The sequence below is a fragment of the Silene latifolia genome, unplaced genomic scaffold (assembly GCF_048544455.1).
Source record: "Silene latifolia isolate original U9 population unplaced genomic scaffold, ASM4854445v1 scaffold_520, whole genome shotgun sequence".
Taxonomy (NCBI): Eukaryota; Viridiplantae; Streptophyta; class Magnoliopsida; order Caryophyllales; family Caryophyllaceae; genus Silene; species Silene latifolia.
Genome location: NW_027413432.1, coordinates 1 through 21,856, shown reverse-complemented (window position 1 = coordinate 21,856; position 21,856 = coordinate 1). Strand labels below are relative to the sequence as shown.

The 21,856-nt window shown below is 40.0% G+C and overlaps 1 protein-coding gene across 1 annotated transcript; it reads left to right on the top strand.

Annotated features, from left to right (window-relative positions):
- The first annotated feature begins 3,720 nt into the window (after positions 1–3,720).
- Positions 3,721–7,459, top strand: LOC141639673 (uncharacterized). The gene is made up of 9 exons (XM_074448743.1): positions 3,721–3,775; positions 3,948–4,512; positions 4,588–4,747; positions 4,835–5,047; positions 5,188–5,416; positions 5,447–5,767; positions 6,029–6,081; positions 6,350–6,546; positions 6,646–7,459. The coding sequence occupies exons 1-9, from the start codon at positions 3,721–3,723 to the stop codon at positions 7,457–7,459; spliced, it is 2,607 nt and encodes an 868-aa protein (XP_074304844.1).
- Positions 7,460–21,856: the final 14,397 nt, after the last annotated feature.

The window sequence follows — 21,856 nt, the reverse complement described above, 5'->3', positions numbered from 1 at the left end:
ATAAAGAAGCCTCTGCCTCTTCCTCTTGGAGGTGGTTGTCTCTTGGGATCATGGTTTGGAAACCTCTCCATCACCACATGAACAAAGATTGAGCGGTGTGTCTACATTTCCTACAAGTGTTTCTATTCTCGTCTCAATACCAAAGCAAGTCTCTCTTCACTCATGGTTGTTTTTGTGTTTTTAATGTAGGTAGGGATAATGATCTCACAGCTTCTCTCAACCCAAGACTAACACAAAGGTGGAATTGTGTTACACCTGAGCTCTGATAACCAAAATTGTAGTGTAAACCCTATGGATAGGCAACAATGCACTGGATCTTGCAGGACACTTTAAAAATACAAAAAGACCTTGAAAAATTCTGAAAATTTATGGTATTTTAATGTGAATAATAAACTGAGACTGAGCTAAATTTCATGAATTTTGGAGAACACAGCCTGAAGTCCTGAGATTACAGACAGACTGATTCAGTTGATTATGTGACTTGTATGAGGACTCAGGGATATAGCTATGACCCTAAATTCCGACAGATAATTCACAGGAAATTTAAGATTATAAATTACCAAATTTCAGACTCAAATCCACAGATTAACACAGGATTAAAGTTGAACTTTGCTCAACACAATTAAACTGAACCACAGATAGACACAAGTTCAACTTAATGACGTCAAACTGACTTTGATCAATTAACCACAGAATTCACAGGTTAATTATCAGGCCATGTTTCCAAACTACAGTTTAACACAAGTTTGAAAGAAAATGAGAGAAGTCTCAAGGCTATTTTTCATTCAAAAACAATCTGCTTCATACAGGTGAGACACATGCTCTTATATAGGCCTTGTCTTGGCATTACAATTCGAAACCCTAGCATCCAATGGTCCAGAATTAATCTAAGATGAATACAAACAACATATATTATCTTACAAGCTGGTAAATAAAGTGAACAAGTGAAAAACAAAAGCAATTGGGTAAAACAGACTGTAATAAAGCATGGTTATAGGTCACTGTCCGTTGTCCTCTTGTGCACAGTTTTTGTTCATTTGGTGGCTAACCGAAGTCAAGGCTTCTTGTCGTTATCTATGGCAGGCTTTGTGGAAAAAGTTGCAGCAACTCTTTTCAAGGAGCCTCACAATTGCCTCACCAAATAAGGAAATGTTGCTTTATGCTTTAACTTCAACATGTGACTGCCTTGCTTTCCTTTTGCTGGGATTTCTGCTGAATTATATTGCATTTTAGGATGACTGGCAGGATGCTTAGGGAGCTAGCTTGGAATTTCATTGAGGCTGCCTCACCGCCATATAGGCAAACATAATGGACTGGTGAACCTTTTGATCGCTCGGTGGGGGTGGTTCAATGGATGTTGCAGGGACTTGGACTGTGGCCTGATCAAAATTGGTAACCCTTGAATCAGCTCTTGCTGCACCTCTCAACGACCTTAACGACGTTCTAAAGCTCCCGTCTAGTGGGCCGAGGACCCCGCCTCCTAGTGGTACTAACCCTCCGTCCCGAAGTACTGGCCTGAGACCCTATCTAGAGCCCTCCCAGAACTAACAGCCTCAACAACAGGCTCCTTCTAAGCCCCCGTGGCTCCCTCAACACCAACGACCCCAACAACGGCCTCCCGACGAGCCCTTACAGCTCTCTCGGCTTTAACGGCCTCCTCAGTAGGCTCCTCCTTGGAAGCATCCTCTACCACCGCCTCAGGCGCACTCGCCGGAATACTAATCGACCCAGTCCCAAACAAGACCTCTAAGGTCTCAGTAACAGACTCAGTAGGTCTAGAACACTCCCTTGCAATAGGGACAAAACAGAAACGTCAGCCGAAATTTCGGCATTACGACGGCACAAAATGGACAAATCCAAAAAAAATACACAAGGCCCGCAAACCAACAACAGAAAAAAAAATTCCTGACACAACTGGGTATTTTTCACAGCTCAAAAAGGCAATTTTACGCCAATTCGGGCACAAACAGGTCGAAAATTCAAAATACGACCACAACAAAGCAACGTGATTTAATCACGTCTCAAAGTGACCTAAACCACCATTAAGGTCCATTTCAAGACAAACTGGCTCAATTTGAGCTCAAACATACGCTTATTTCATCAGACATAAGACCGTCGCAAAAAGGCAAAAACTTAAATTATGCCCACAACACCCAACGAAGGTTCAATATGGAAAAGACAGTCTTCCCCGACTACAATACAACCTAGTGGGGCACACGACTCAAGCAAACAAACTTGGCATTGTGAAATAAGACGATTTTCTCGTCTCATTCACGTTTTTCGAGCCTAGGGAACGGGAACGGGGACCAAAATGCAAACTAAAAGCACCCTTATTGCAGCAGGAGCTGGATCAGGGGCCCCTAACCCTGACCAGACCACAGTTCAAGTCCATGCAACATCCACTGAACCACCCCCAACTAAACCAATCAAGAGGTTCACCAAGTCCAGCTTTCAGCTGCCTATATGACCAGCTGGAGTAGGCCTCGACTAAGTCCATCCAGAGCTTTAAGAATCCAAGATCAGCCAAGGAGATGTGAGGGAAATACAGCACAGAAAACAAGCAAGGAATCAGTCACATGTTGTTGAGAAGAGGTTATAAAGCATAAAGCAAACTTTCCATTTTTGGTGAGGCAATTGTGGAACTGTCTTGGAAAGACCACTGCTCCTTTTCTCCTCAAAAGCCTGCCATGGGAAGGATACAAAAAACCTTGATTTGCTAGCAGCCAATGCAACAGTAACCTGTGCACAAAGAGAAAACTGACAAGGACAGCTTCCCATGCTTTATTCAATATGTTTTTTACCCATCATTGTTTTAATTTTCACCTATTAATTATATTTCTAGCTTGTAACATATTTAAGACAATTTGTACTCATCTTAGATTGAATCTTGGCCCTTAGATTGTTAGGTTTTGAGCTGTAACTCAAGGACAAGGCCTATATAAGGACCTGTGTCCCAACTGAAGAAAGCAGATTATTTTGAATGAAAATTTAGCCTTGAGTCTTCTCTCATTTCTTTCAAACTTGTGTTAAAACTGTAGTTTGGAACCCTGGCCTGATAATTAACTCGTGATCTCTGTGGTTAATTGATCATAGTTAGTTTGGCATCATTAAGTTGAACTTATACCTGTCTGTGGTTCAGTTTAATTGTCTTGAGCAAAGTTCAAGCTTTAATCCTGTGTTCACTGTGGATTTGAGTCTGAAATTTGTAAGTTAATGTCTTGAGTTTCCTGTGAATCATCTGTGGAAATTTAAGGTCTTGACTATATCTTTTCATTACACAAAACCAGTCCTAAACTCAGTTGAGTCTGTTGCCTGCAAGCTCAGGATTTCAGGCTGTTTCAGTTGAATTTAAAATTACTTAAAGTCCTTATAAATTCATGAAATTTGGACAATTTTAGATCAATATTAAAACTTATTTGTCACAAAAATTCATAATTTTCCAAGGTCATTTGGTATTTTTAAAGTGTCCTGCAAACCAGGCTGCATTATTGCCTATCCATAGGGTTTACACTTTGCATTTTGGTAATCGTAGCTTAGGTTTAACACAATTCCACCTTTGTGTTAGTCTTGGGTTGAGAGAAGTTGTGAGTTTATTATCCCTACCTACAACAAAAACACAAAAACAACCATGAGTGAAGAGAGACTTTTCCTGGTATTGAGACCAGAATACAAACTCTTGTAGGTAATGTAGACACACTGCTCAATGTTGTTGATGTAGTAATGGAGAAGTTTCCAAACCATGACCCAAGGAGACAGCCACCTGCTAGAGGAAGAGGTAGAGGCAGAGGCTTGTTTATGGGAGCAGGGAGAGGATAACCACCTCATGAATATGAGTTAGAATCGAGAAGAGCATCGAACATAAGAGGAGGCTCTTGAACAAGCAGACAAGCATCTAAAGGTATAAATTCCTAACTTTTCTGGTAGTCTTAACCCTGATGACTTACTAGAATGGATTAGGGATGTTGAGAAAATATTTGAGTTAAAAACTTACAATGATGCTAAGGCTTGTAAAGTGGCTGTGTTGAAATTAAAAGGATATGCATCACTATGGTATGATAACCTTAAACATCACAGATTAAGGGAGGGGAAGGAGTCTATTAAATCTTGGTCCAAACTTAAAAAGAAATTGTTGGATAAGTTTGTTACCAAAGATTATACCCAAGACTTGTTCATTAAGTTGTCTAAGCTTAGGCAGGATGAGAGACCCCTTGAGACCTATTTAAGAGAGTTTGAGCAGCTAACCTTACAATGTGAGATAAATAAGAAGCCTGAGCAAAGGATTGCTAGGTTCATAGAAGGGCTTGATAAGAATATTGTTACTAAGGTTAGAATGCAACCATTGTGGTCATATGATGATGTTGTCAACTTAGCACTCAGAGTGGAGAAAATGGGAAAATCTAAGCCTACCACACCTAAACCTAAACCTGTCTATAGACCCTACACTAGTGTTAAAATTGTTGAGACACCTAAGCTAGTGTCCCAAACTGGAGGAGACAAGGGGAAAGCACCCATGTTCCCTAAGTCCAACCCACCTCTGACCAAGGAAAAGATTAAGTGCTTCCAATGCTAAGGGTATGACCACTTCAGGAAGGACTGTCCTTCCAAGAGAGCACAAACAGCAATAGAAGTAGAGGAATGGGAAAGAGAGGGTTCAATTGAGTATGAGGAGCAGCACTCTCAACATGCACCTTTGGAGGAACCCAACCAGGAAATGGTCATGGCTCATCCTGATACAGACCATAGTCTGGTTTTATGGAGGGAAATGCACTCTCAACAGGCACCTTTGGAGGAGGACTAAAGATCCCTCATTTTCAGGAATAGATGTACTATTCAGGGCAGGGTATGCAACTTGATCATTGATAGTGGGAGCTGCACCAATGTAGCATCTGTCACCATAGTTAACAAGCTTAACCTCAGTACCCAGGAGCATCTTAATCCTTACAAGCTCAGATGGCTAAACAAAGGAACAGAGGTCAAGGTGGATAAACAGTGCCTGGTTCCATTTTCAATTGGAAATGTTTATAAAGATGAGATCTTATGTGATGTGGTCCTTATGGATGCATGCCACTTACTGTTGGGTAGACCATGGAAATTTGACAAGAATTTTATCCACTAGGAGAGGAGCAATACTTATTCCTTTAAGCAGGCAGCAAAAAGATAACATTGACTCCTCTACCACCTAATTAGAAGAACTATGGAAGTCCAAGTGTGACTGATAAACTCAATGGGGTTCTATTTCTATCTGAAGCAGAAATGGTCAGGGAAATGCAACAAGAACACCATGTTCTCATCTTGTTGTCCAAGGAAATTCATGAGAATGTGGAGCATCAACTGCCAGCAGAAGTGAGGCCAATACTGGAGCAATACCAGGATGTCTTCCATGCTGAATTGCCTAGTGGATTGCCTCCACTGAGAGGTATTAAGCACTAGATTGACCTTGTGCCAGGATCTGTACTCCCTAACAGACCTGCATACAGGTGTGATCCTGATGCTACAAGAGAATTGCAGAAGCAAATTGATGAACTCATGAACAAGGGATTTGTGAGGGAATCCTTGAGTCCCTGTGCTGTCCCAGCACTGTTGGTACCTAAGAAGGATGGCACTTGGAGGATGTGTACTGACAGCAGAGCCATCAATAACATCACAATCAAATATAGGTTCCCTATACTTAGATTGGATGACATGCTGGATGAGTTAAGTGGTGCCAGGATCTTTTCAAAAATTGATCTTAGGTGTTTTGGGCATATTTTGCGCAAGGCAAACTCAGGTCAGGATAGAGTCGTGTGCGGTTAACTAGCTCTAAGTGGTCTGTTGGTCAGGGTTGAAATATAAAGCTGCAAGTATAATAACAACAACAATAATGAGACAAAGAATTTTGTACGTGGAAAAATCTTAAATGGGAAAAAACCACGGGCACCAAGACAGGAGAGGATTTCACTATGTAAATGGGAGAATAATTATATGATAACGACAATGTTTTTATTTCTCTAAGTATTGTGTGTGTGAATATATGCTTCTTCTTGTGTAGACGATGTGTTGCAAATGTCTTCAAAGTATTCCTTATATAAGCTTCACTTGAACGTCTGCCTGATGCTGGAGTTAATGCGGATTATTCTCCATAATTGTCCATAATAATTGTCAATATTTCTCCCTTAATTACTGCATTTACTGCGAGATCTTTTCATTCAATGTTGCGCATATATTCCGTTTATAATATGAGCTCCTGGTCTGATATCGTCCTGATATTTTAACCGTTGTCCTCTCCATGGCCTGGCGCCTGTCTTCATGTGTCCTGATACCCTGACACCCTGACATCCTGATAGTCAGGTCAAGATGAGATACTGATCAGGGACGTTTGCGGATTTCCAAGCCTAACATTAGGCAAGGTTATCACCAAGTGAGAATCAGAGAAGGTGATGAGTGGAAAACTGCTTTCAAAACTAAGCAAGGGCTCTATGAACGGTTAGTTATGCCCTTTGGGTTATCAAATGCCCCCAGCACTTATATGAGGTTAATGACAGAAGTGTTGAGGCCTTGCTTGGGAAGGTTTGCCGTAGTGTACTTTGATGATATCCTAATTTACAGCAAAACCACAGGAGAACACTTAAACCACCTTGAGAGGGTATTCTAAATCCCGAGGAGCAGCAAACTGTTTGGAAAATTGGAGAAACGTACCTTCTTGGCTTCTGAGATTAAGTTCCTAGGGTACATCATCTCTGGGAGTGGGATTTCTGTGGATCAAGATAAGATTGATTCTATTAAATCTTGGCCAATTTCTAAGAGCATCATTGAAGTAAAAGGATTCCAAGGTCTTGTTTCCTTTTACAGAAGATTCATAAAAAACTTCAGTGCTGTTGCTGCCGCTATCATAGAGTGTTTGAAGAAAGGAGAGTGCAAATGGACTGAGAATGCTCAACAAGCATTCAACTTGATCAAAAGAATATTGTGTGAGGCACCTGTTCTCAGGTTATCTGATTTCAACTGTTTGTTTGAAGTAGAATGTGATGCCAGTGGTGTTGGCAGAAAAGCCATATTGATTCAGGAGAGGAAGCTTGTGGCCTACTTTAGTGAGAAGCTAAGTGGAGCCAAGCCGAGTTACTCCACTTATGACAAAGAATTCTATGCAATTGTCAGGGCTCTTATGCATTGGAGCCATTACTTGAAACCAAAACCTTTTGTGCTGCATTCAGATCATGAAGCTTTAAAATATATCAATGGCCAGCACAAGCTAAATCACAGGCATTCCAAGTGGGTTGAGTTCTTACAATCCTTCACATTATCAAGCAAGTACAAAGAAGGTAAGCAAAACATTGTTGCTGATGCACTGTCTAGGAGATATTCATTGCTGTCAGTTATGGAACAGAAAGTTCTTGGGTTTCAATTCATGAAAGAGCTGTACAAAGATGATCCTGATTTTTATGAAGACTGGTTGGCTCAGACAAAGGGGACTAAGATCTAGGGAACCAAATTCTTGCTGCAGAAGGGTTTCCTGTTCCATGGGAACAAACTATGTGTACCAAGAGGCTCATACAGAGATCTGTTGATCAAAGAAGTGCACTCCGGTGGGTTAGGAGGTCATTTTACGGTCTAAAAGACTCTTGATATCTTGCAGAAACAATTCTACTGGCCCAAAATGATGGGGGATGTCCAAGTAATGCTCAAGAGGTGCTCCATCTGCCAGCAAGCCAAGAGTTCCTTTCAGGCAGGCCCCTATACACCATTGCCAGTGCTAAAAAAACCTTGGGAAGATGTGAGCATGGACTTCATCATAGGCTTACCCAGAACTCAAAGAAGAAATGACTCAGTGATGGTTATAGTTGACAGGTTCATTAAAATGGCTCATTTCATAGCATGTAAGAAAAACTGAGGATGCTGTGAGTGTTGCTAAACTTTATTTCAGTAATATTATCAAGATACATGGGGTTCCTAAGACCATAGTCTCAGACAGAGATGTCAATTTCATGAGTTATTTCTGGAAGACATTATGGAAGATTCTCAATACAAGATTGTTGTTCAGTACCTCCCACCATCCACAAACAGATGGCTAAACTGAGGTCACCAACAAAACCTTGGGAAGGATATTGAGGTGCATTGTTAGCAAGTCTTTAAAATATTGGGATTTGAAGCTACCACAAGCTAAGTTTGCTTTCAACAGAGCTCCATCATCTGCCACTGGTCACAGTCCATTTGAAGTGGTTTATGGGATCAATCCTTTGATGCCCTTAGATCTTTCAAGTGTACCTAAGGAGGAAGTAGAATATGATGCTAAGAAGAGGGTGGAACAGATGCTAAAGCTCCATGAAAATGTCCCAAAACAAATTGAAAAAACCAATGACAGGTACAAGCAGCAGCCAAAGACTCTTGAACAAAAGAAAGAATTCATTCCAGGTGCTCTTGAATGGATTCACTTAAGGAAGGAAAGGTTCCCTGCTAAGAGGAAGAATAAGCTAATGCCTAGAGCAGAGGGTCCTTTTGAATTCATTGAAAAAATTGGTCGAACTTCTTACAAGATAGACCTTCCTGGTGAGTATGAGGTACATGGAACATTCAATGTGAGAGACCTGAGTCCTTACTATGGTGAATCTGATGAGGAAGACGGACCGGGCTTGAGGTCAAGCCCTTTTCAAGAAGGTGAGGTTGCAGCAGGAGCTGGATCAGGGGCTCCCAACCCTGGCCAGACCACAGTCCAAGTCCAAGCAACATCCACTGAACCACCCCAAACTCAACCAATCGAGGTTCACCAGTCCACTTTTTTAACGCCTTATATGGCCACTGGAGTAGGCCTCAACTAAGTCCATCCAGAGTTTCAAGAATCCAAGATCAGCCAAGGAAAAGTAAGGGAAACACAAAGACAAAAACAAGCAAGGAATCAACACATGTTGTCGAGAAGAGTTGATAAAGCGCATAAAGCAAACTTTCCATTTTTGGTGAGGCAATTGTGGAACTGTCTTGAAAAGACCACTGCTCCTTTTCTCCTCAAAAGCCTGCCGTGGGGAGGATATAAAAAACCTTGAGTTTTCTAGTAGCCAATGTAACAGTAACCTGTGCACAAAGAGACAACTGACAAGGACAGCTTCCCATGATTTATTCAATCTGTTTTTTACCCATTGCTGTTTTAATTTTCACCTACTAATTTTATTTCCAGCTTATAACATATTTAAGACAATTTGTACTCATCTTAGATTGAATCTTGGCTCTTAGATTATTAGGTTTTGAGCTGTAACTCAAGGACAAGGCCTATATAAGGACCTGTGTCCCAACTGAAGAAAGCAGATTATTTTGAATGAAAATTTAGCCTTGAGACTTCTCTCATTTCTTTCAAACTTATGTTAAAACTGTAGTTTGGAACCCTGGCCTGATAATTAACCCGTGATCTCTGTGGTTAATTGATCATAGTCAGTTTGGCATCATTAAGCTGAACTTATGCCTGTCTGTGGTTCAGTTTAATTGTCTTGAGCAAAGTTCAAGCTTTAATCTTGTGTTAACTGTGGATTTGAGTCTGAAATTTGTAAGTTAATGTCTTGAGTTTCCTGTGAATCATCTGTGGGAATTTAAGGTCTTGACTATATCTTTTCATTACACAAAACCAGTCCTAAACTCAGTTGAGTCTGTTGCCTGCAAGCTCAGGATTTCAGGCTGTTTCAGTTGAATTTAAAATTACTTAGAGTTCTTCTAAATTCATAAAATTTGGTACAGTTTTAGATCAATATTAAAACTTATTTGTCACAAAAATTCATAATTTTCCAAGGTCATTTGTTATTTTTAAAGTGTCTTGCAAACCAGGCTGCATTGTTGCCTATCCATAGGGTTTACACTGCACCTATACTCCTAAACAGGTTTCTAACCTAATGCAATCATCAATTCACTCAAAAATGGGCTAAACAAAAACGCCCAAATCAATTTTTGAGAGGTTAGGGTTTCGCCCTAATTCAATTGACAAAAAGACAAACATGGATTCAAGAGGATTTACATACCTTGAGATGACTTGATGATAAGGGCACAAAAACAAGCAAGAAACAAAGTCGAAAATGGCGTCATTTTTCGTGGTTTTTTGTTGTTCTGTCGAAGAAGACAATGGGAATGGGGAGCTTCCCATTCTCGCGTCTTTTTACAGAAAAAAGGGAAGCTCCCTTCCTTCGCACAGTTGCTCACGCCTCAATCAGGCGTTCCCTGCGCATTTAGCGGAATTTTAGGCTTTGGCCAAATTCCCCACACAAATCACCAAATTTTCGAAGACGGCAATAAAAACCGTCATTTTTCAAATACAAAAACAAAATAGTGAAATTCAAATTCGCTATTTTCACAAATTTTCAAAGACGGTAATAAAAACCATCATTTTTCAAATACAAAAACAAAATAGTGAAATTCAAATTCACTATTTTCATAAATTTTCAAAGACAGCAATAAAAACCGTCATTTTTCAAATACAAAAACAAAATAGTGATATTCAAATTCGCTATTTTCACAAATTTTCAAAGACGGCAATAAAAGCGGTCATTTTTTAAATACAAAAAAAATAGTGAAATTCAAATTCGCTATTTTCACAAATTTTCAATGGCGGAATTAAAAACCGTCATTTTCAAATACAAAAACAAGATAGTGAAATTCAAATTCGCTATTTTCAAAAAATTTCAAACGACGGAATTAAAAACCGTCATTTTCAAACAAAAGTAAATAGTGAAATTCAAATTCGCTATTTCCACAAGTCACAAGTTTTCAAACGACGGCATTAAAAACTGTAATTTTCAAAACGAACGTAAATAGGGAAAATTCAAATTCCCCGTTTTTACAAAATTCTCAACGACATTTTCAAATCACATAGAGGAACTCGCTATTTTCGAATCTCAAGCAAACGGCATTAAAAACCATTACACCTTCAAACAGGATAGTGAAATTCACTACCCCTCATAAATCTCAAATCATGGGAAGATGAAACCAGAAAATCGTTATCCCCAAACACACATCAAATGGCAGAATACACAACTGCCACTTCTCTACAAACTTCCAACAAACGGCAATTAAAACCGTTACCTCCCTTCGAGATTCAAAATCCCCGTCGACCACGGGAGCCAGGCTCACAAGCCTATCCCTTTTCGGCTCCACAAACAAACACCGAGATTCCCCATCAGGATATCGGAGACCTCCCCACGGAGTCCACTAACACAATGACCTCTCGAAATAGGCCCGTCCATCACGGATATTTCTCACATTCGATCAATCGACATTCAACATGGCTGGCGAACCTCAAAACGCAACACAGTCGATATGGCTGGCGAGCCTCAAAACGCATCGCACTCAACGCGGCTGGCGAACCCCTTCATATCCACAACGCGGCTGGCGAGCCCCTTCATGTCCGCAACGCGGCTGACGAGCCCCTTCATGTCCGCAACGCGGCTGGCGAGCCCCTTCATATCCGCAACGCGGCTGGCGAGCCCCTTTATATCCGCAACATGGCTGGTGAGCCCTTGCCCGGAAACAAGAAACGACTCAAGGACATATCCCGAAGATGCCTCAGGTATGACTCCTTCTTATGGATGGCGAGCCTTTATACGCGACTTAAAAGTGTAATTACTAGTTTTGTACCATAGTTAACCTAATGCATCCTCCTAATTTTTCCTTTATAAATACCCCGTTAGTCACAATTAGAGGAGCATGTTCTTTTATCAATAATTAGTGTAGTTAATATCAATCAAATCTCTCTTAATATTGTAATCAAGTATTAATCAAGTTTTAATCAAGTTTTAGTTCTTTAATCTCTCTCTTGTTCTTCCTTTATTTTGGGTAATTGAAGATTATTTGGGTTATTATTGGGAGATTGACAACCTCTCGATCTAGGATTCAAGTACTTATTATTCTTGCTTTATAGCATGATCAATATGATAATGAGTGAGTAGTCTCTTAGCTAGGGTTTAATGGGTGATTAGAGGAAACCAACATGGGGAATGATTCATGCTTAAATTAATATGCTTTCATATCTTATTTGCTTGCTTGTTTTGATCTTAATACATGCACATGTTATATTTGATGAAATGCTAAGCCTATGAATCCTTGCATTTACTATCATCTTCTATCCTTTCAACTTGACTTGTAAGACATAACCCAACTCGAGTCTTGTTAGACCATGCATGTGTTAAGTAGGAAGATTAAGTCGACTTGTGGTGTTGTACAATCCAAGAGATTAGCTCAAGGACCCAAACTTTCCTAGGATTGTAGATATAACCCAACTCAATCCATCATGACAATAATTTAACTTGCTTATAATTTGAGAACATGTTTGTATGATCATATCCGTGTTCCCCATGACCCATGACACCCTAGTGCTTTTAATCAATTGTTTACGCCCTTATTTTATTTATCTTGTTAGTTTATTTTCATTGCTATTTTAGTTTAGTAACCTTCTACATCAGCAATTTGTGACACCTAGACACCACTAATTCTGATAGAATCTTCATTTCAATACCCGTCCCTTAGGATCAGGCCTTTACCCTCTTTACTAATTGTAGAGTTGTTTGTGAAGTATAAATTGTGTTTTGGATCGACCATTGACCAACGACCACATATGCTTAATTGTGAACACCAAATGGCCCGATCAAAAATGGCGCCGTTCTGCGGGGACAAGTGTTTTAATTGATTTAAGATTTCTTTTGTTGTTTTTAGTTATGTCTTTTTCACCTTGGGAAGTAATCCTCGAGGTTTTATCTAATCGTTTTCTAGTTGTTTGATATTTTGCAAGAATGGATTTCATAGATTGTTTTTGTGAGGACCATGAGTATCCCTATACTTGAGGATCCCACAAGCATTAGGCCTTAGAAGCCAGTGAGGCTAAGAGCATGTATTGGGAGTTTAGGTGGATCTCTTTGGGGCCGCTCGCTAACAAAGGCTTGCTCATGCACAATCCGAGGTTGGTGCATAATGTTCTAATGGAAGCATGTCAACCCATAGAGGATTGAAACAATCTCATCCTAGAGGATATTCTACAAACTCAAATGAAAGAAGACCCATAAATGGAATTTTGAATGATGAGGTTAATGAAAGTGAAGTTGAGTATGTAAATGAGAATGGAATGTTTAATGGAGATGGAGCAAGGTGCTCAGTGACTCAAAGGAGGAAAGTGAGTCTGAAACTCCTGCTTTAACCCCTTTCCCAAAGGAATTTGAAATATGCTTTACCTTGATGAATCAAAACCAAACCATGATTGTTAATGATAGACTTATGATGATGATTGGGTAAATTGCTTAATGTGTTGAAAGCGACATGAAAAGGCTGGGTTATGTCTACCAGATGAACCTTAAGTTAGGACTTTTTGTCCAACATAGGATTCATCTAGAAGCCATGGAGCCCTGCCATTCAACCCCAAAGAAGATTGAACCCCCACCCCATAAAGTTGTCAAAGGAGAAGTCGTGAAATTACAGATCACGAATCATATCCATATGGATTCTTTGTGGAATTCAGCCCCACGTCCAAGTGGTACCTAAGAAAGAGAAGGTACTTCACAGTGTAAAAAATGAAAAAATAGATTAATTCCAAGAATGATCACGGTTGGCGTTATGTGCATTGACTGCAGTAAATTGAACTCCATAATAAAAAGAATCACTTCCACCCCCGTTCATTGACCAAAATATAAATACTTGAGAGGTTAGCCTCACAACAAATTCTTTATTGCAACCAATAGGTTATTCGGGATTCTTCTCAAATCCCTATATACACCCGGATAAACCGGAAGACCACCTTCACATGCCCTATATAGCACTTTTGCATATAGGAGGATGCCTTTTAGGATTATGTAATGCCCATTACTTTCAAAGATGCATGATATGTCTTCTCCCCGTTATCTAGAACCATAATGGAAGTTTTTATGGATGATTTTAGCGTTTATGGAAAGGACTTTGACTCATGTTTGCCTAATCTTTCTCTTGTATTGCAAAAATGTGAAGATGTTAGTCTTGTTTTAAATTGGGAAAAGTGTCATTTCATGGTTAATGAAGGAATTGTTTTGGGTCATTTGATTTCGGAAAAAGGCATCGAGGTCGATAAAGCTAAAGTTGAGGTGATAAAACTCCCACCTCAAGTGAATGTTAGAGGGGTGAGGAAGTTTTCTCGTCACGCGGGTTTTATCGTCGTTTCATAAATTTTTTTCTAAAATAAGCGAAAACCCTCGCTCGACTTTTGCTTAGGATGCGATTCGATTTCTTGAGTGTGTTGAGCTTTTTAATAGAATCAAAGAAACATCTGATCTACGCAATCATCCAACCCCCAATTAGGAGTTACCTTTTGAGATTATGTGTGACAGCTAGCTACGCCGTTGGAGCGGTACTTAGCCAGCAGGTGGGAGCTCTTCGTACCATCTATTACATGTGAAAACCCTGAAGCCCTTCTCAAGTGAATTATGGCCACAATGAAAAGAGGAGCTTCTTGCCATTGTATATGCTTTGGATAAATTTGGTCCTACTTACTTGGATCCAAGGTGATTGTTTTTTCGGATCACCGTGCTCTTCGACATCTCTTGATAAAGAAGGAGGCAAAACCAAGGTTGTTGAGATGGATTTTGCTACTTCAGAATTTGACTTGGAAATAAGAACAAAGGAAAGAGAATGTAGTAGCGGATCATTGTCAAGATCGTTTCATGATGAAAATGGAGAAACCCCGTCAATGGCTCATTCTCACAATATTTTGATTAAGCTATTCAAACTCAGCTTGAAAATAAATCACCCATAGTTTTTGGGATTATGCTAACTATATTGTTTGGAAAAGTGCTCCCTCCTAATTTGAACCACAGCAAAGGAAGAGATTCTATTTAGTGAAGGTACTTTTGGGATGATCAAGCCTCTATAAGTGTAGTGATGGGCTCTCACGGAATGCATTCTCGATAGGAAATCCGAATCTTGAAGGATGTGAATATCACCTACGGTGGGCACCACCGAGCAAGAAGAACCAAGGCGAAAATCCTCCAATCGGGCTTATTGGCCAATGATATTTTGAATCTGAAGAGAATTCATCATTCGTCACGATGCTTGTCGGAATCAGGAAATATCTTGGAAAAACGAAATGCATAAGGGGCATTCTAGAAGTGGAGATTTTCGATGTTTGGGGAATTGACTACCAAGGACCCTTTGTGACATCTAATCCGGGAACAAGTACATCCTTGTAGCGTAGATTATGTTGAAAGTGGGTGGAGCAGTACCGCGATGATGATCTGCAAAAGCGGTCATGACTTTTCGAAGATAATTTTTCAGGATTTGAGTTCTTAGAGCTTATCATTAGTGATGGAGGAACATTTCCATGAAAAAGTGCTTGCATCCCTTTTGACCAAATATGGTGTTCAATCAACCGAAGCTTGGATATCATCCTCAAACAAGTGGTCAGTGGAAATTTCAAATAGAGAGATGTTGATTCTTGAGAAAGTTGTGAGCAGAGACTTCCGGAAGATTGGAGCACGAAACATTGATGCTCTTTGAGCTTATAGGATGGCCATATAAGACTCCATGGGTGCCTCTCCACTACCACTTGTATGGAAAAGCATGTCATTTGCCCGATGAATTGGAATCTGAAGCTTATTGGGCAATCAGAGCATTCGATCTTGATCTCAAATTGAAGCGGTCAAAAAGGGGATGATCAAATCCAAGAGTTGGAGGAATTCCGACTACAATCTTATGAGAATCTTAAGATTTACAAAGAAAAACAAAATTGCTTCATGATAAGAGGATTAGAAAAAGCCTTGCCTGAGAGACAAAATCCTTCTATTCATTCCATTCCCGCTCTTTCGGAAGGGAAAGTTGAACTCTAGATGGATGGGTTCCTATGTGATAACGAGATTGGAAAGTATGGAATTTCGAACTCGAAATGGAGGAAGATGGAAATGATCGAGGTAAATGGTCGAGGTTGAAGCCATTACTATGAAGGAGCATTTGTTGGAAGGTCGAGGCTACCTACCTCGGTCCCTCGCCCTTGACATCTACGTCGAATGAGGAGTTTGGTGGGTACTCCTAAACACATTATACATCATATAACCCTCGCTTGTATTTATTATTTAATTGCATTTTGTTTAATAAGCATTAATTCTTTTCATGTGGCCCATGTAGAGAGAGGGTTACTAATAAGGTTTTGAATGAAAGGAGAAAATTCCTAAGTGTGGGGATGCATTGAAAGAAAGGAGAAAAGTCGACACTGCGACGAATCAGTCGTCTCTTGGAAATCCCAGGCGTCTGGCCGAATCTGACGTCCGAGGAAAAAGCGGCGTCGGTGTGTTGAGAAAGTGAAGGTTTACGGTAGAAAAGAATCGGCGTCGAAAGAAGGAAGAAGGCGCCCCGTCCGAGAGATCGGCGGTTGGTTGGAAAAGGCGCTCGTCTTTTCCCTGAGACATTCGAAAAAAAATCTCGTCGAAGAAATCGCCGTCTTCTCGAAGACGGCGCGATCGACCACTGAAGGTCGGCGTCTTATGCTGGGCGTAGATCTTGAGCGAGAAAAATTTTGAGATTATACTCGTGGCGAATCGGGCGTCTTGCCAAGAATCGCCGAGTCGGTAAGGAAGGGGAGAATCAGGGCGTCTCGGCGCCGAATGGCTGCACCGTCTCACCTTGGTTTCTCGGCAGGCTTTTCTCGATTAAATTACACCCCACCACCCATTATAATACATCACTACTCCTTCCCTCACCCTATAAAACTCACCCCCTTACTTAACTCCATACATATCAAAATCACTCTTTTCACCAACGACATCAAAAACCCCAAATTTTAGGGTTTCCAATTCTCAAATCAACAAAAGAAACTGACCTTAGCAAATCTTTAAAACAAAATAACCAAATCAAAAAAGAAAGGCTCGAGGATGGCACACAAGATCCTCAGCTGAAATGCGAAGACCTGGGATGGTGGGAAGTTCCTCTGCCTCGTCCTACGACACCATTAGAAGAGAGCATGTGGAAATTGTAGACCTCCACAAGGCTGTTGACTTCTCGAATGTGGAATTCTTGATGATGTGCAGCGATTGTCTTCTCCATCGACTCTTAAGTAAGAATATTCTTCCCACTAAATTCTTCACAAGTGATACTTTGAGAAAACTTGATCTTCACCAAGTGAGGCTTTATTTGAGGTTTTTGCCTTTCAACACTTCTTTTCATGTTTGAACCCACCTATCGGTCTCTTGTGCTCAATTCTGAGTTGTTTAAAGATTACTTCAAACAAAGTGATTGTATAGTTTAGGTCGAGAATGTCTCTAGAATGTCTAATTTCTCAAGGAATTTGCGTAGAGAACTGGCCTTGATGTCTCTTCACCAACATCAAGACCCATGTTACAGTCGCACCTTGTGGAGGGCCATGACGGTGTCGACTTCATTCGCTTCAAAGAGTGTCTTGTTTTTCATCCAAAACCCAATCTCGAGCTCACTACCATTTCTTTCGGGTACCCTCTTCGCCCGACGAGACCCGGCTATTGTGAATCAAATGGACCTCATGTTCTGGAATCCTATCTAAACATTCAAGGAAGAGAGACGGTATCATCTCAATGCACCTCTAGTCTTGCTAAGAAGAAGTGGCGAAATTCGAAAATGGTGATGATGATGGGAAGAAGCATATAGTGAATGGTGGACTCATAACAAGACTTACAAAGCACTTTAATCCTAGGTTCAATGAGAAACAATGAGTGCCTCCACTCTCGGGAGGAATGAGAATTAATGAAGACCTCCTTGTTGTCCAACACCATTGATAACATCGAGGGGGTTGATAAAAAAGGATCAAATGGATGACAAAAGGAAGTGATCCTATCTACCTCCGATGGCCGACCTACCTCAGTCTCCCTAAGGAGAGAAGCTTGTCCCCGGTCACCCTCTTACCTCATTCAGCCAGGTGAAAAGCCCACCCCACAAGCTCCTCTCCACCACAGCAAGAACAATAATAAGGTAAAAAGAGATAAAGTTTCCTCACTTTCTACTAACCTTACTAACCATCCTAATCCTTCGATCTCCCCGTGATTTACTTTGTCACGGAATCTTGCAAGACTTGCACTACCACAATATGAAACCACAGTGAATACAACTATTATGCTCTTTACCCTCAATACCCACGACCTTAATACGGTTCAAAAAGGACTCGATAAGTGAAGAAGGAGCTTTTCCTTCACGGGCTCAAATGGGTGCTCTTTCCTAACCTCGGACAAGGCCAATGAAGGAGCAAATGGCCCAGTTGGCAGAGTGGACACTGGTGGAGGTGATACGGTGAAGCTTGAGAGTGAAGAAGATGAATTCATGGATCCAGTTCATTTGATGCTTTAGGGATGGGATATCAAGTATTAAAGGAGATGATGGAGATTACTTCATCACTCAGGTGAGCGGCAGAGGCACCCACCTTAGTTCATGAAGTTTTCCAATCTCTCCTTTATCTTTATTTTTCATGAAAAGAACTGTATCTTTGTTTGTATTTTATTTAACTTTGACTAATTGTTGGTTTAGCCCAGTAACATCAAAGGACTACACCTCCTTTGCCTTGAGGTGCTCTTTATTGTTCCCACTTTGAAAATCCAAAATGACAATCTAGTTTCATGCATAGTATAGCATGAAACTCCCCATGCTTGACATTAGCAATAGTGTCTTACTGGTTTTGGGGGAAGATATCGATACCAACGGAGTGTAATTTAAATTATCCTCTCCTCATAACAAAAACCATGCATCATGGTATAGTTTAGTGAGAATTGCATTTAGTATAGAAAATCATGACGTCTTTGCATAATTTACATTTGGCCACTGAGGACAATGCCCATATTAGTGTGGGGATGGGAATTCTAACACTTAACTTTTTATTCAAAACTAAAAATAAAAATTTAAAAACAAGTTCATTTCTCAGATATATTGAAAACAAAAGTATTTATTGGGGTATTGTTCATCCGCTCATCCTTGATCACTACTATGCCACATCCGAGACATGAGGATATCAAGACCGCGATGGTATGATCTTTCCAACCTCCTTTTTCCTCTTTATGTTAATGACTATGTGGCTTTATTTTGATTGATGCCGTAAAACAATGAACTTAGATTGCATCTTTAGAATTATATGGCATATTAGTTGGTGTGAATCATTTCGACAGATGCTTGCAAATATACGCAGATCATGGTGAAGGAATAGATGTTAGGAAATTTTTGCGAAACTATCTATTTAAGTTTGATATGTATATAGGCCCTGATGCTTAATTCTTATAAGACTTTGCTTGTTAGAATACTTGTAAACACCCTAGGATGTGGCCATGCTAGTATCCTTTGACTCCATGGATTAAGGCCTACCAAGAGTACCTTGTGGTGTGATAACTCCTCGTTACCGTTTATTCCAAGGTGACCCTTGAAACCATGCATACTTCTATCATTCATCCATGTTCTACCATACATTTTTGTCATCAAAGGGAATGGGCACAAAAAGAAATCAATTTGAGTTCAATGAAATGAAAAGTGAAAGAAAGTTTGCAAAAATGCATCAAATGAAAAGAGGAGCAAAAATAGAACTCCTAAAGCTTCAAATACAAGGCACCCTCGTTACTAATTGGGGTGACTTTGAAAATGTTCAAAAAGAAATGCAAAAAGTTGTCAAGTATTGAAATGCCAAAAATCAAAAAGAATGGCAAAGAAAGTGTTCTCAAAAAGTCAAATGCCACAAGAAATTGGGGGAAAAACAAAAACAAAAGCAAACTCCCAAATGAAACTCAAATATCTATTGATCCCTTTATCCATCATATCCATTTTTGTGCATGGTAGAGAGGGACGACCCTTCTTCTTGTCTAGGCAAGAGGGGGAATTCCGCGATCCTCCAGTGTTTCTAACACCATAGGAGTCTACTCTTGACAAAAGCATTTAACGATTGAGGACAAAGGTAACCTAGCTTGACACCTTTTGGAGGTGATTTATTGGTATCCTTCTAGGCTTAGTAGTTTGAACAAATTGCATCTATGAAGGATTGTGTACCCTTGAATTGCTTCCCTTGTAGATAATTTCCGCCACTTAGATGAGGAAAGTGGCTATTCTTTTTGTAGATGCATCCATTATGTGTTTTTGTGTGCTTAATGTTTGGATGTGTCGCCATTTTGGCAAGACCCACCTTGCCTTGCAAGAAGGCATCCTACCTCATGGTTGTCTTGTTGTGAGTTGAAGGGGCGGAGTGAGACCCGCTAATTGTCTCATATCGGCTATTATTATTAGGTTAGGTTAGTATTGGTCCTAGTCTTTGTCACCTCTTTACTCGGGACGAGCAAAGGTTCGGTTTGGGGATATTTGATGCGACCATAATTGGCGCATATTTAGCCCCGAATTACCATTGTTTCTATGCTTTTTAGTGCCTATTTGGGTCATTTCTTATCTTTAGTTCTTTGTTTTGCATATTCTTTGAGATTTTGATCCCTTGGTAGGAAAGGAGTAAGAATCTTGCATTTTCATGGCAAAACAAGGCTAAATTGATCATATTCAATGACCAAGCATCAAGGAGAGACAAGACTAGAAGGCCTTTGTACATAGCATAGTAGAAGAGCATTGTTGAGAAAAGGATCCTTGAGTCCCCAAGGAAATCCCCAAGGAATTCATGAAGAAAAGGGAAGAAAAAGAAGAAGGAAAGTTGGCAGAACTACAATCCGAACGGATTGTAGAGAATCCGTCCGTCCTCGCCAGTCCGAGCGTCCTCACCAGAATCCGCTCGGATTCCCCATGCCCAGTCCGAGCGTCTTGTTCCTTGATCCGCTCGGATCGTCCATCCCAGATCCGGCCGTCCCGACTCCCAGCCGCACGGATCACAGCACAGCACAATTTCGTTCTTCAAGCTACGAAATGGAGAAGCCCTTCTCTCGGATAATCCCGGAGGCTCCTTGCTCAACTTAAAAAGTGTAATTACTAGTTTAGCCCTTAGTTAACCCTAATGCATCCTCCCTAATTTTCACTATAAATACCCCATTAGTCTAATTAGAGGAGCATGTTCTTCTTATCAATAATTAGTGTAGTTAATATCAATCAAATCTCTTTTCAATATTGTAATCAAATATTAATCAAGTTTTAATCCAAGTTTTAGTTCTTTAATCTCTCTCTTGTTCTTACTTTATTTTGGGTAATTGAAGATTATTTGGGTTATTATTGGGAGATTGACAACCTCTCAATCTAGGATTCAAGTACTTCTATTATTCTTGCTTTGTTATTGGAATCATTAGTAGGTATAATCTCTTAATCCCTTTTTAATTATTGCTAATTACTTTCATTTATTCATCATGTTTCATTATGTTAGTATGATTGACAACCTTTCTAGCATGATCAATATGATAATGAGTGAGTAGTCTCTTAGCTAGGGTTTAATGGGTGATTAGGGGAAACCAACATGGGGAATGATTAATGCTTAAATTAATATGCTTTCATATCTTATTTGCTTGCTTGTTTTGATCTTAATACATGCACATGTTATATTTGATGAAATGCTAAGCCTATGAATCCTTGCATTTACTATCATCTTCTATCCTTTCAACTTGACTTGTAAGACATAACCCAACTCGAGTCTTGTTAGACCATGCATGTGTTAAGTAGGGAAGATTAAGTCGACTTGTAGGTGTTGTACAATCCAAGAGATTCGGCTCAGGGACCCAAACTTTCCTAGGATTGTAAGATATAACCCAACTCAATCCATCACAACAATAATTGCTTGCTTATAATTTGAGAACATGTTTGTATGATCATATCCCATGATTCCCCTATGAACCCATGACACCCTAGTGCTTTTAATCAATTGTTTACACCCTTATTTTATTTATCTTGTTAGTTTATTTTCATTGCTATCTTAGTTTAGTAACCTTCTACATCAATCCAATTTGTGACACCCCTAGACACCACTAGTTACAATAGAATCTTCATT

Excerpts from the sequence above, each read along its gene's own strand:
- LOC141639673 (XM_074448743.1), top strand. The coding sequence starts at position 3,721 with ATGGAGAAGTTTCCAAACCATGACCCAAGGAGACAGCCACCTGCTAGA. Across the intron at positions 3,776-3,947 it reads GCCACCTGCTAGAGGAAGAG|AATGGATTAGGGATGTTGAG; the intron begins GTAGAGGCAGAG and ends ATGACTTACTAG. Across the intron at positions 6,547-6,645 it reads TTGAGGCCTTGCTTGGGAAG|CAAACTGTTTGGAAAATTGG; the intron begins GTTTGCCGTAGT and ends CCCGAGGAGCAG.